Source organism: Thalassophryne amazonica, chromosome 2, assembly GCF_902500255.1.
Source record: "Thalassophryne amazonica chromosome 2, fThaAma1.1, whole genome shotgun sequence".
Taxonomy (NCBI): Eukaryota; Metazoa; Chordata; class Actinopteri; order Batrachoidiformes; family Batrachoididae; genus Thalassophryne; species Thalassophryne amazonica.
The window spans coordinates 5,893,532-5,909,261 of NC_047104.1; the positions used below are offsets into that span (position 1 = coordinate 5,893,532).

Sequence of the window (15,730 nt, forward strand, 5' to 3'; positions counted from 1 at the left end):
GATTGCTGGACTTTGATGTTCATTGCTGACCTTTGATCCTAATCATTGAACACTGAATCTGATAATAAATCCTGCAGAAAATACCTCAACCAAAACCCTGGGGAAACTGTGATGTAAGGGCCAAGCTACAGTACGTGCACACTCCGCTGTATTTGTCTCAGGCACTCCTGAGGACGACAAAAAGGCCAGATATGACCTGAGCTGAGCCGACAGAGAGGCCAAGAGACAATACAGACTGAAGTTGGAGGGTCACGACTCCACTTCTGACCCTAGACGCACGTGGGAAGGACTCCAACACATCACAGACTTCCGTCAGAGGAGCAGCGCAGTCACATCCAACCAAGCCACACTGCCAGATGAGCTGAACGAGTTCCACGCCCGCTTTGAGGCCGAAGACACTGATCAGCAGGGAAGGATGTTGGGCAAGAAGAGCTGACAGGACTCATCACTCATAGTGACATCAGCAGACATGTGCAGTGTTCAGAGCAAAACAAATCCACAGAAACAGCTGGCCCAGATAACATCCCCAGCCACACACTTGGGGTTTGCTCATCAGAACTAGCTGATGCGTTTGCTGACATATTCAATCTGTCCCTTGCACAAACCTCTGTACCCTCCTGATTGAGGTCCACCACCATAGAGCCCATCCCCAGGAGAAACACTGTCACCTGCCTAAATGACTATTGTCCCATAGCACTCACTCCAACCGTAATGAAGGATAGTCATGACCCACATTAAAAGACCATCCCAGACACCGTAGACCCCCTACAGTTTGCATATCACCGCAACTGATCCACTAATGATGCAGTTAACACTGCTAGCCACACAGTCTGTCAGAATGCTGTTCATCAACCACAGCTCAGCATTCAAAACAGTCACAGATAAGCTCCTCCCACTCAGACTGACACCCTCCCTCTGTAACTGGGTGCTGATTTTTCTAACAGGCAGATCCCAGTCAGTTAGAGTTCACAACTGCAGATCCAGCATAACAACTGTGAGCACAGGGACACCCCAGGGCTGTGTGCTGAGCCCCCTGCTCTACACACTCTTCATGTATGACTGTGTAGCCTCCTGGAACAACACCAGCATCAGTAAATTGTCTGATGACTGAGCGGATGAGACAGCATACAGAAGAGAGGTGGCAGATCTGGTAGAATGGTGTCACAACAACAATCTTTACCTCAACGCAGACAAGACCAAAGAGATGGTTATTGATCCAAGAAGGAGTGGGGCGCTGCACACACCACTATACACTGATGAGACAGAGATGGAGAGGGTGAAAACCTTTAAATTCCTCAGTGATGATCTCACCTGGTCTTACAACACCTGACAGATCATAGACCTCCCAGCAGAGAATGGACTTTCTGAGAAGATTAAGAAAATTTGGTATGTCAGCCAAAATTCACAGCAGCTTTTACAGGTGTATGATTAAGAGGGTCCTCACCACTGTCATCACAGTCTGGTACGGTAACTGCACAGTCCAAGACAGGAAGGCTCTCCGACGTGTGATTAAGACCTCACAGTACATCTCTGGGGCAGCCTTCCCCTCACTGCAGGACATTTACCAAACCAGAGTCCGGGACAGTACAAACCCCCAACACTCACTCTTCACACTCTGACCATCAGGCAGACGCTACAGGAGTCTGAAGTCCAGGACTACTAGGCTGGGGAACAGGTTCTACCCACAGGCCATCAGGCTTCTCAGTAACTCTCTGACACACTGACCCCTCCACCACCTGACTCACTCTTATTTCACTGTCATTCTTCTCCTCATCATTATTACTATCATCCTCTAAGTATTTATTATAACAGCTCTGTTCACCGTTTATGCTCCTTACGACTCCTGCACACCAGGAATGCTGCTTAAAACTACACAACACTGCACAAAATTACCAATACTGCATAAACTGCACATCTACACATCCTCTAAACTGCACATCCTTTAAATAGTCTATATAATACATTCTTCAGTCTAATAATGTCTCTTTTATAATGTGTTTTCTTTTTTAAATCATCTGACGTGAACTTTCTACACGCAGATTTTCTTGGGAGAATGAACAGAGTAAGAATTTCATTTTGAAGTATAACTGCCTGTTTTTACTGTGAACATGACAATGAAAAAACTCAACTCTTAAATCATCTTTGATCTCGCTCCAGGTCTTTGGTTCTGGTCACTGAACTTAGAATCTGATTGATCCTCTGCTTTGATTCTGGGGACTCGGTGACTCTGTCTGTGAGGAACAGTTTACTGACCTTGTCTTCACTGACGATGTAGATCTTTGCAGTATCAAGAATCAGACCCAGGTTTTCTTTGTCTGTATGCAGTGAAAGCGTCAAACTGGCCAAGAGACTCACTTGTCTCAGCACTGACGCTCATAGAGTCACGAGGTCCCTGGATAGAGACATTTAATGATCATTGCAGGAGCATGAATATCCAGGTCTTTAGGATCCGGGGGCTACCTGTCTTCCTGTAAGGTTGTGAGACTTGGACTCTGACCAGTGACTGAAGCTAACAGTTGAATGTCTCTGGTACGAGGTCTTTTCTGAGGATGGTTGCGTACTGCAGGAGTGACTTTGTTTTAAAGGAACTGTTGCATGGGGAGACTCAGATGAGGCATATTATAATGTCAGCTACAACATCTTGGCCATGTGGTGTGTTTCTCTGACCTTCACCCAGCGCTCAAGTGTTTCAGTGTTGAGGAACCCTGGAACTGGAAAAGGCCTAGAGGATATCCATGTTTCACCTGGCTGTACATTTTTGAGAGGTGGGGATGGATTGACCATCTGCCTGACTGGTTTTTGTTCAGGATCCAAGGCAGTTCCATAGCAATGCACTGATGCGCCACACCAGACCTGAGACCCGCTTATCTGTGATCCTGAACTGTAATCCTGATCATTTATCTTTGGTAATGCCCCTGACTTTTGATCCTCCTCACTGAGCTTGGATCCTTATTACAGAGCTTTGATCTTGAGCACTGAGCTTTGATCCTGATTGTAGAGCTATGATCCTGATTGTGGAGCTTTAATCTGAGCACTGAGTTTTGATCTTAAGCACTGAGCTTTGATCCTGAACACTGAGCATTGATAATGAGCACTGAGCTTTGATCTTGAGCACTGAGCTTTGATTCTGATTTCAGAGCTCTGATCCTGAGCACAGAGCTTTGATCTTAATTGCTGAACTTTGGTCCTGAACACTGTGTTTTGATCATGATCACTGAGGTTTGATCTTGAGGACTGACCTTTGATATTGAACACTGAGCTTTGAACCTAATTATGGAGCTTTGATCCTGAGCACTGAGCTTTGATCTTGAGCATGTTCTTAGGGTTAGGGTTAGGGTTAGGGTCTGTGAGCTTTGATCCTTATTTGTGAAACACTTGAGTTTTTAAATTCTGTTGGTCTTGTGCTATGCCCTCCAGAGTTACCAAAACGTTCTGCAGGAGTAACTTTTTATGTTTAGGAGTGCAACAATGCAAACAAACCTATGAGATAGTAAAATCAGAGGGAGATAAAGCAACACAAAGGCTCCCATTCACACGAGAGACATACCGGCCAGAAACAGTCAAATGAGGCACCTCATTATATCTCAAAGTTCACATGCTCCTCTACCATTTCACCAGCTGGTGTTAAAAGTGTGAGGATGGAGACGACATCGATCTTTGACGTGCAGACGGAGGTTTCAGAAGGAGGCCTGAAGGAACTGGTGCTGAGATGGTTCAATGAAACTCAAGCTCAGTTCCTCCTGGACAATGGAATCTTCCCCAGCTGGTTTCAAGGTTTTGCTACAAGAAAGTAAGGATGGTAGAAAATTATGCATCAAGAACTGTGAAGGACTGCTTGGATATTTAAATGGTCTTTTGAAAGCAAAATGCAAAGAGCAATTTTAATCAAACTTGATGGACAAAGTCGGTGGACTATCCTCTTACAACACAGGTCATTTCAAGATCAGAGGTCAAAGGCTGAGATCAAATCAGAGGTCACTGGCTTACAATAAAAAACATATCTCAGGAAATATATATTGATATATCGGGTTTTCTGCTCTCCTGGAGTCAACCGACATATCAGAGCTCTGAAGTCAGTAACACCACAAACTGACGTCAAGAAAATTAGAAAAAATGAGCTTTTAGCTGTGAGACGCTGCAGTTGTGTGGATGTCTTGTCTTCAGCTGGAATTCTATTTTTGCATCTCATTGCAACATATTGTGTATTTTGATCGTAGGATATTTAAAACTGGATTTGGGAACATAGCAACTGTAAACAAAAGATCCAGATAGCATCCGCACCTGCTTGGACTTTGGTTGACGTCATTACATGACATCATTGATGACAGACGGGAGCAGACGTCTATGCAGAAAACTGCCTTTTAATATCTCATCTAGTTCCTGGGATATAGTTATGTATTTGGTTATGTATGGTTATCTACGTATTTTAGAGATTGACCTCTACTTTGACCTTGACCTTAGGTCCATGACCTTGATATGATCTGTGTAATGATGGGATGGAGCACTGAGTTTATCAACTGAGTTTTAATGAAATTGCTCTTTGTGCTTTGAAGATACAGTTGCAGATGGTAGATGATGACCTCTGATTTGACCTTGAATTTTAAACAAATGACTTTGACATGACATGGTGCAAGAGAACATTCCACTAGGAGTTTATCTACCACATTTGACTGAAACTGTTCTTTACATTTTAATGGTATCAGCACAGACAGACAGACAGATGTGGTCATTGCCACAGCTCCTCTCCAGTTTGCAGCGAGTCCAACTCGGGTAAACACTTGAAAATCTCATGAATTCTGAGGTCTCAGATTTCCAAAATAAATATTTATAAATTTGCATTATAATGAAATGAAGCTGACATCAAGTTGACAGACGTGTCGAACACGCTGTCGTATTGTTTTTTAAATTCTAATGAGCCTTTAACTGATTCTGGTTGTGTTTTAGGGACGTGGAGGACCTGCTGAGAAATGAAGCTCTGGGCAGTTTTCTCGTCCGCCTCAGTGAGAAAGCTGTCGGCTACATCCTGTCCTACAAGTGAGGCTAATCGATTCCACTGTCAGTCATTTCTTTGCTGTTTATTGCTCGTCTGACAGATGTCGACACTTTGTCATTACCCAGAACCGAGCCGGACTGTTCAGCCTATCAGGAGACAGTCAGACTTACTCCAGTCTCACACAGCTGATTGAACACTATAAGGTCCGGCCCATCCTGCCCTTTGGAGAGTACCTGACCTCCAGCTGCCACCAGGTGGGTAAAGACAGAACGAATAATATCAAAACCTTTGATATGTGACTGATAGTATCAATAAAATACACGTGGAATAGACATGAGCGCACCATAACGTGGTCCTGTTCCTTCACCAAGGCTTCTGTTATGTGTCGACGCGGGTTGAGGAGCGGACCTGCGTCTGACGGAACCCAGCGCTAAAATAACCAGAAAGCGGTTCCAATAACAAAACAATTTATTTTTTCCACCCTTTGGTGCATAACAACGTGTACAAACTAAAACAGCGTCAGTCTGGTGGAGTGAAGGCTGGCACGCTCTCCAGCGCCTTAAAGGATCGAAGCCCGGCGCTTCTGGACCCACATTTACCGCCAAACACCCCCCAGGTGGACACGACAAACCGACTCTCTGCGAAGGATAGAAAAGGTGAGATAAGTCAGCAGCTACAATCAATATCCTTCAAAAGGCACACACTATCAGCAACACATTCAGGTCTGTATTTAAGCTTTATGTAAATGAGCAGCTTCTCACAACAGGTGGAGGATCACCAGTCCGCACGCCACGGCAGTGAGAAGCGAGCTGCACAATTCTCATCACAATTCAAATATACTGCGTAACAAAATACCAAGTTACTATCAACAATTAGTCAAACAATTAATCACCTCTGATGTGTGCTGACAGCATGTGTCCCTCACCCTTCCTCCTTCACAGGCACGATGTGTCAAACCCAGACGCGGTCCTCAGCATCTCACAAACGAACATCACAAGGTCGAGTTCCCGGCAATTCTGCTTGAATCACACATGGCTTAAATGCAGAACGCCATCTCATTATCTGCTTCAGCTGAAAGTCTTTAAGGTTGCACGTGAGCACCATCCACAGGTGCTGCACATAACGTTGATGAGGGTGAAGGACTCTTCTGTCAGCACCTTATCCACAGACAATAAATCAGTTTGCATACCACCTGGAGAGCAAAGAAAAGAAAAGAACACCAAAATGTCCAGCCACACCCCCCCAACACACAACAGCTTCAAATGAATCCTGTCCAGTGTTAGTCAACCTCATGAGATTTTAGATCAAGTAGTAAATACATGTATTGTTGGAAAGGTTATTCCATGGGGAATGTGAATATCAATGTATCAGTATGCATGTAGACAATAAGGGCAACAGCAATCTGATCATTACTTATAATGACCTTGACCTTCATTCAAATGATTGGCCTCTGGCTGACCTTTCCAGGGCAATTCTGGAATCCACCTGACAGTGGGACACATTTCGTCCACACCGTGTTGAAAAAAACAAATTCCTTGAACTTGACCTTTGCCAAAATCGATTCTTCAAGGTGAGTTTTGAGGTCAGCCAAGTTTGGTAGAAATCAGCTTTGTACAAACTCATCTCTTCAGCCACACCTGCTCCTAATTTCTGTCAGGCATCTGATGATAAGATTACTCTCAGTGTAACAGTGTCCATCTGGACGCTGCGCAGCGTGAAGGTCTCTCACCAACATGACAAAAAGAAGCTCCAGCAGCAGGTACCAGAGCCAAACATCTTAGAGTTTTCCTCTCCTGTGCCAGAGATGAAGTCCTCCAAGGTTACTCCTGCAACAATTCCACACATGTCCAGCAGATGACGGTGTTCAGCATGTGGATTTAAATGTTATGTGTGATGACCAGACTAAAAACATTGACTAAATCTCATCAGATCCTGGTCAAGCATTTTAAATGAATTCAATCCTTCATATTCCATAACCTTTTACTGTATATTGGCCCTGCTACAGACTGGCGTCCTGTCCTGGGTGTACCCCGCCTCACGCTCTATGACTGCTGGGATAGGCTCCTTGATTGGACTAAGCGGTTCAAGATGAGTGTGTGTGTGTGTGTGTGTGTGTGTGTGTGTGTGTGTGTGTGTGTGTGTGTGTGTGTGTGTGTGTGTATACGAGGTCTATTAGAAAAGTATCCGACCTTATTATTTTTTTCAAAAACCATATGGATTTGAATCACGTGTGATTACATCAGACATGCTTGAACCCTCGTGGGCATGCGAGAGTTTTTTCACGCCTGTCGGTTACGTCATTCGCCTGTGGGCAGTCTTTGAGTGAGGAGTCGCCCACCCTCTCGTCGATTTTTTCATTGTTTAGGAATGGCTCAGAGACTGCTGCTTTGTTTGATCAAAATTTTTTCAAAACTGTAAGGCACAACTGAGTGGACACCATTCAATAAATTCAGCTGGTTTTCGGTAAAAATTTTAACGGCTGATGAGAGATTTTGGTCTGTAAGTGTCGCTTTAAGGACGGCCCACGGCGCCTGACGGCGATCTGCGCTCCGAGGCAGCGTCGTCTCGCTGTTTCAAGCTGAAAACTTCCACATTTTAGGCTCTGTTCACCCAGGTCGTCGTCAGAGAACAGAGAAGTTTCAGAAGAAGTCGGCATGAGGAGTTTATGCGGACATTCCACTGTTAAAGGAGATTTTGTAATGAAAGAACATGCGGGCAGATTCGCATGTCAGGCCGGACCCGACCGCGGGGGGTTGCGACAGGAAAAACACCCCCATTGGAAACCTTAACGGACAAGTTGGAACATGCCCAGCTGTTAAACAATTTCTCAGATACTCACTTGTTGAAAGCCATCAAAAACTGCCTGAATTTTACAAATGGTTTTCAACACGGAGGTGTTTTTCCTGTCGCGGCGCAGACGGATTTGCGTCGTCGTCACAGAACCGACTCGGTGAATTTGCCCGCACGTTCTTTCATTACAAAATCTCCTTTAACAGTGGAATGTCCGCATAAACTCCTCATGCCGACTTCTTCTGAAACTTCTCTGTTCTCTGACGACGTCCTGGGTGAACAGAGCCTTAAATTAGGATGTTTCAGCTCGCAACAGCCAGACGGACGCCACCTCCGACCGCGCTGCGCCGATCCACTTTGTGAGCTGTCCTTAAAGCGAAAGAAACTCCACAATCTCTCATCAGCCGTTAAACTTTTCACCGAGAACCAGAAGAATTTCTTGAATAGTGTCCACTTGGATATCCTTCACAGGTCCTGAAAAAATTTTGATTTAGCAATGTGCGCCGTCTCCAGCAGCGTCGCAGACAAAGGATTTCAGCCGAGAGGGCTGGACCAGTGCTCACTCAAAGCCTGCCCACAGGCGGATGACGTCACCGACACGCATGAAAAAACTCACGCATGCGCACGAGGGTTCAAGCATGTCTGGTGTAATCGCACGTGATTCAAATCCATATAGTTTTTTTTTTTATAAAACTGCCGGTTAGTTTTCTAATAAACCTCGTACGAGGGCTGTCAATAAAGTAACGGTCCTTTTTATTTTTTTCAAAAACTATATGGATTTCATTCATATGTTTCTACGTCAGACATGCTTGAACCCTCGTGCGCATGCGTGAGTTTTTCCACGCCTGTCGGTGACGTCATTCGCCTGTGAGCACTCCTTGTGGGAGGAGTCGTCCAGCCCTTCATCGGAATTCCTTTGTCTGAGAAGTTGCTGAGAGACTGGCGCTTTGTTTGATCAAAATTTTTTCTAAACCTGTGAGACACATCGAAGTGGACACGGTTCGAAAATTAAGCTGGTTTTCAGTGAAAATTTTAACGGCTGATGAGAGATTTTGAGGTGATTCTGTCGCTTTACGGACTTCCCACGGTGTGAGACGTCGCTCAGCGCTCTCAGCCGCCGTCGTCAGCCTGTTCAAGCTGAAAACCTCCACATTTCAGGTTCTATTGATCCAGGACGTCGTGAGAGAACAGAGAAGTTTCAGAAGAAGTTGGTTTCAGCATTTTATCCGGATATTCCACTGTTAAAGGAGATTTTTTTAATGAAAGAGGTGCGGACGGGTCCGCGCGTCGGGACGCAGCCGCCGCGACGCTCCGCCACAGGAAAAACACCTCTGTTGAAAGCCTTAAGGACAAGTTTGAACAGGTCCTGCCTGTTAAACAATTTCTCATATACTCACTCCACTGAAAGCCATCAAAAGCCGCCTGGATTTTACAAATGGTTATCAACACGGAGGTGTTTTTCCTGTGCCGCCGCACCGCGTCGGCTGCGTCCCGACGCGCGGATCCGTCCGCACGTCTTCCATTAAAAAAAATCTCCTTTAACAGTGGAATATCCGGATAAAATGCTGAAACCGACTTCTTCTGAAACTTCTCTGTTCTCTCACGACGTCCTGGATCAATAGAACCTGAAATGTGGAGGTTTTCAGCTTGAACAGGCTGACGACGGCGGCTGAGAGCGCTGAGCGACGTCTCGCACCGTGGGAAGTCCTTAAAGCGACAGAATCACCTCAAAATCTCTCATCAGCCGTTAAAATTTTCACTGAAAACCAGCTTAATTTTTCGAACCGTGTCCACTTCGATGTGTCTCACAGGTTTAGAAAAAATTTTGATCAAACAACGCGCCAGTCTCTCAGCAACTTCTCAGACAAAGGAATTCCGACGAGGGGCTGGACGACTCCTCCCCCAAGGAGTGCTCACAGGCGAATGACGTCACCGACAGGCGTGGAAAAACTCACGCATGCGCACGAGGGTTCAAGCATGTCTGACGTAAAAACATATGAATGAAATCCATATAGTTTTTGAAAAAAATAAAAAGGACCCTTACTTTATTGACAGCCCTCGTATATATATATATATATACGTAAAGGGCTACGTCTGTCTGTCTGTCCAGGATAAACTCCCAAACTATAATATGTAGCCCTAAAAACTATATATATTCTGAATCCTCATGACATGGGGAACAAACTGGTACCATTTTTTTAAAAAGTTGAACTGAAAATTACCCCCAAAATAGCCGGCTGTGGGTATGACCAGGCAGATTCAAATTTCCAGCCCTGTATATGTGTTGGCCATCTCTGTTTATTTAATCCCTTTCCACAGCACACTCAGCACAGCAGAGCCACAGCACACTCAGCAAAACAACAACATGCTTAGGCTGAGGCTGTGGGTATGACCAGGCAGGTTCAAATTTCCAGCCCTGTATATGTGTTGGCCATCTCTGTCTATTTAATCCCTTTCTTCAGCTACTTTATGTTCTCAGCTGTTAAGCACCTGACTGTCCTGTACAACCCAGTTTGCCTTGCTGTCTGAATATATTCATTTTATGTTTGTAAAAAAATTGTAAAAACAGTGAAATACACCACTACCTCAATTTTGATCATTGACATTTACATTTACTGTTACCTACCTTATGTGTGTAATTTTGTTATAAATTTGATTGCAAAACAAAATCTGCATGAAGGACTTCAAATGTGTTTGTCTTTTAACCAAGTATTTCCACTTAGTTTGGGGAGTCCACCTCTTATAGTTCTGCTGGACAAACTTCAGCCCATTAACTATTAGATTTATAAGACATCAGCATTACAAAAACAAATGTTGGGCAATTGTTTTGATTAAAATGATTGGCATTTTGCTTATGTCTAAAACAGGTTAACCTGGGGAGCGCCGGGTACCCCAGCTAGTATATACTGTGTGTGTGTATATATATATATATAGGGTTTGTAAGAGTAGAATGGGAGGCAGAGCCTTCAGCTTTCAGGCTCCTCTCCTGTGGAACCAGCTCCCACTTCAGATCAGGGAGACAGACACCCTCTCTACTTTTAAGATTAGGCTTAAAACTTTCCTTTTTGCTAAAGCTTATAGTTAGGGCTGGATCAGGTGACCCTGAACCATTCCTTAGTTATGCTGCTATAGGCGTAGACTGTTGGGGGGTTCCCATGATGCACTGAGTGTTTCTTTCTCTTTTTGCTCTGTATGCACCACTCTGCATTTAATCATTAGTGATCGATCTCTGCTCCCCTCCACAGCATGTCTTTTTCCTGGTTCTCTCCCCTCAGCCCCAACCAGTCCCAGCAGAAGACTGCCCCTCCCTGTGCCTGGTTCTGCTGGAGGTTTCTTCCTGTTAAAAGGGAGTTTTTCCTTCCCACTGTAGCCAAGTGCTTGCTCACAGGGGGTCGTTTTGACCGTTGGGGTTTTTCCGTAATTATTGTATAGCTTTTGCCTTACAATATAAAGCGCCTTGGGCCAACTGTTTGTTGTGATTTGACGCTATATAAATAAAATTGATTTGATTTGATATATGTATATATATATATATATATATATATATATATATATATATATATATATATATATATATATATATATATATATATATATATACACACACACACATATAGATACAAAAAGAAAGATCAAATCAAATCTTCACAAAATGTTTCAGACTGACTGAAGAGTTTAACACTAAAACTTCACTCAAATTAAATGAGTCACATCACATTTAAATGTAAAACAAATCATGCTGACGTGAACGCGTCTGGTGGCGTAGGTGTCTGGTAGGGGAGGTGATTGTCTAGTGGTTAAGGTGTTGGGCTTTAGTCCAGAAGATCATGGGTTCAAATCCCCGCCTGACTGGAAAATCACTAAGGGCCCTTGGGCAAGGTCTTTAATCCCCTATTGCTCCCGGTGTGTAGTGAGCGCCTTGTATGGCAGCACCCTGACATCGGGGTGAATGTGAGGCATAATTGTAGATGGAGATGCAGATAGAAAAGTGCTATATAAATGCAGTCCATTTACCATTTGTCATTTTTAGGAAAACGCTGGTGATTTCTATGATGCGGTCAACTTCGAGGCTGAAGGGAAATCAGGGGTGAGTGTTAAAGCTCTGCAGGCTCTGTGGGACCAGAGGAGCAAAAATCCCCATCTCCCAGGCAACAGCCCCAGGATGCAGCAGCAGAGTGACAACCCCACAGCCTCATCACCGGCACTGCCAACCAAATCCAAAACCTGGAGACTGACAGGAACCTTGTCTGCAGATGCAGTGACATACTCACAGGTAAAGTCTCCAGATTCTGACCGGACAATATTTATTTCAGGGTTTTTTTTAACATAACTTTTTTTGCAGAACAGCGCCCCCTACCTGTTCTTCACCTTAGTTTGGGCACACACACACAAACACACACACTCGACTGAGTGCAACTCTCACATATACAGTCTGTCAGTGACAGAATACAGCAGATCACAGTTTTATGTCACTTTCAGGACTCATAATGAAATTAATATAATAAATTAAAGAAGAACAATTAACATGAATTAATAAGGACAAACAGCAGAATAATAGAGCAGATTAAATAAAGTGGAGCTGTTGACTGGCTGGTTTCATTTGCATGGATCTGGACGCGATGTTCAACCATCACAGGTTAATCCCATTTCTAATCATCAGAGCTGAAGACAATCCAGATACGGAGTCTTGGCTAAACGAGGGACGGGAAAAGTAGGGTATGTGCAGCCCACGACTTTTGCCAGAAGCAACTTTATAACGGCAGTTCTGAGGTTGCCGTTCAAATTTGGTAGAAATAGACCAAAGGGTCTGGTAGAACCAACAAACCAACATGACTTGGACTCAAAAATAATTGACCTCTGGCAAATTTGTCCTTTACTGGGAAACTCAGAGTGTATGTGTCATGTTTGATCCAAATTGTAGTGAAAAATGTCAAATTCTACATTTGACCAGAATGATTTTCAACTTTGCAAAAAATAAAAAGTCTTTTAAGACCAATTTCAAGGTCAGCCAGCCCCCAAGTTTGGTGGCAATTGGCCACAGGACCTGGGAGGATGTTGCCAACAAATGGTGAAACTGAAAAGCTGTGTGAAGTCCCAGTGGCCCAACGGATAAGGTATCAGCTTCTGGAGCTGGGAACTGTGGGTTCAAGTTCCACCTGGGTTGTTCTATCTTACACTGGTAATATATATAAGGATTATTAGAACAACGATAAAAAACTACACAGCTGCTCTCCTGCAGATGGCGCTGTTCTCTGTCATGCTTTCTGAACGTTGGACTGGGTGGAGCTGTTTGACAACAGCAATCATAAGAACATTATATCTATAAATGACACAGAATATTCTTTCATATCAGAATCACTGATATTGTCATTTCACAATTAATCAGCAAAACAATATTTACTGGTACATCCTCACAAACACTGCTCGCACTCACACATAACTTACCCACACACACCCTCACATGCACACGTGAGGCTGTGTGTTATTTTTTAACACATCTGTGTTAAAAATAACACACAGCCTCACCACACAGCCATCTGTGTTAAAAATAACAAAAATGTTTGAAAAAATGTTTTATGGACACTCATCTATTATATGTTTCAGGCTGCAGCACCAAAGGGAGAGGATCCTCTGGGCTTGTCTCTAAGTCAACCTTTGTCTGAGAGACAGACTCTGACAGACTCAAATCGAGTGGTGAGACTCAGAGGAAGTACAAACCCAGAGCCGGCCAGAGCTGAAGGCTCAGTATCATTTAATTGTCCAAAAACAAGTCGTCCTGGGGATAATTGGACAACAGACATGACCCTAAAACAGTTACAGATCAGGAGTCAGTCTCTACCCAAACTGGACAACACCATGGAGGAGGACAACCACTCCAATGGGACTTCCTTCACAATGTCAACATCTAATTCACCCACATCACTGAAGAAGGTCACCTCCTATACCCAGGAAACGAGATCTCCGAGGTCCCTCCACAATCCCAGGCTGAGCAATACCACCCAAGAACAAGATGAAGTCCATGAAACGTCGAGGTCTAACCTGCAGTACCAGACATGCTCATCTCAACAGAAAGTCAACATGTATGCTGAGGTTTCCCAGGAAACAAGATCTCCCAGGTCCCTCCACAATCCCAGGCTGAGCAATACCAACCAAGAACAAAATGAAGCCCATGAAACATGGAGGTCTAACCCACTGTACCAGACCTCCTCATCTCAACAGAAAGTCCACATGTATGCTGAGGTTTCCCAGGAAACAAGATCTCAAAGATGCGCTCTTCATGATGACACCTACGAGCAGATCCCAGGAGAAGATGCCATGTATGAGACACTGGAAGACATCAAGATCACAAAATCCAAGTCCAGCTGTGAGAAAAAATGTTACTCAGATGTGATTGGTCAGTTTGTAACGTTAAGAAACATGTTTTAACGAGCTTTCTGATCTTCTTTTTGCAGAATATTTAATGGATGAAATACCTACCAGAGCGCAAGAAGAAATAAGTCTGACAAACACACACAAAATGATTCTTTCTGCTTTTTATTAATGAAACATTAAACTGACCAAGAAAATATAAACAAAATGTATCATCAGGGATGTTTCATAAATGTATATTTAATAAGTATGAAGCCTATTTAAATACTCACATTTTGACACAAGGTAAATCCAGTCGGCACGTCAATGTACTCGTATCCATGACATATCTTTAGATTATATCATGTTTTGATGCCAGTCTTCATTAGTTACTTCATCCAAACCATCAACATGCTTATTAGACCCCATTCCTGCCAGGCTGCTCAAGGAAGTCCTACCATTATTTAATGCTTCAATCTTAAATATGATCAATCTATCTTTGTTAGTTGGTTATGTACCACAGGCCTTTAAGGTGGCAGTAATTAAACCATTACTTAAAAAGCCATCACTTGACCCAGCTATCTTAGCTAATTATAGGCCAATCTCCAACCTTCCTTTTCTCTCAAAGATTCTTGAGAGGGTAGCTGTAAAACAGCTAACTGATCACCTGCAGAGGAATGGTCTATTTGAAGAGTTTCAGTCAGGTTTTAGAATTCATCATAGTACAGAAACAGCATTAGTGAAGGTTACAAATGATCTTCTTATGGCTTCGGACAGTGGACTTATCTCTGTGCTTGTTCTGTTGGACCTCAGTGCTGCTTTTGATACTGTTGACCATAAAATTTTATTACAGAGATTAGAGCATGTCATAGGTATTAAAGGCATTGCGCTGCGGTGGTTTGAATCATATTTGTCTAATAGATTACAGTTTGTTCATGTAAATGGGGAATCTTCTTCACAGACTAAAGTTAATTATGGAGTTCCACAAGGTTCTGTGCTAGGACCAATTTTATTCACTTTGTACATGCTTCCCTTGGGCAGTGTTATTAGACGGTATTGCTTAAATTTTCATTGTTACGCAGATGATACCCAGCTTTATCTATCCATGAAGCCAGAGGATACACACCAATTAGCTAAACTGCAGGATTGTCTTGCAGACATAAAGACATGGATGACCTCTAATTTCCTGCTTTTAAACTCAGATAAAACTGAAGTTGTTGTACTTGGCCCCACAAATCTTAGAAGCATGGTGTCTAACCAGATCCTTACTCTGGATGGCATTTCCCTGATCTCTAGTAATACTGTGAGAAATCTTGGAGTTATTTTTGATCAGGATATGTCATTCAAAGCGCATATTAAACAAATATGTAGGACTGCCTTTTTGCATTTACGCAATATCTCTAAAATCAGAAAGGTCTTGTCTCAGAGTGATGCTGAAAAACTAATTCATGCATTTATTTCCTCTAGGCTGGACTATTGTAATTCATTATTATCAGGTTGTCCTAAAAGTTCCCTAAAAAGCCTTCAGTTGGTTCAGAATGCTGCAGCTAGAGTACTGACGGGGACTAGCAGGAGAGAGCATATCTCACCCGTGTTGGC

At 43.4% G+C, this 15,730-nt stretch overlaps 1 protein-coding gene across 1 annotated transcript; it reads left to right on the plus strand.

Annotated features, from left to right (window-relative positions):
• The first annotated feature begins 3,638 nt into the window (after positions 1–3,638).
• LOC117501506 lies at positions 3,639–14,209 on the plus strand. Its single transcript, XM_034160401.1, has 5 exons — positions 3,639–3,790; positions 4,945–5,035; positions 5,083–5,247; positions 11,814–12,056; positions 13,388–14,209. The coding sequence occupies exons 1-5, from the start codon at positions 3,639–3,641 to the stop codon at positions 14,207–14,209; spliced, it is 1,473 nt and encodes a 490-aa protein (XP_034016292.1).
• The last annotated feature ends 1,521 nt before the right edge of the window (positions 14,210–15,730 follow it).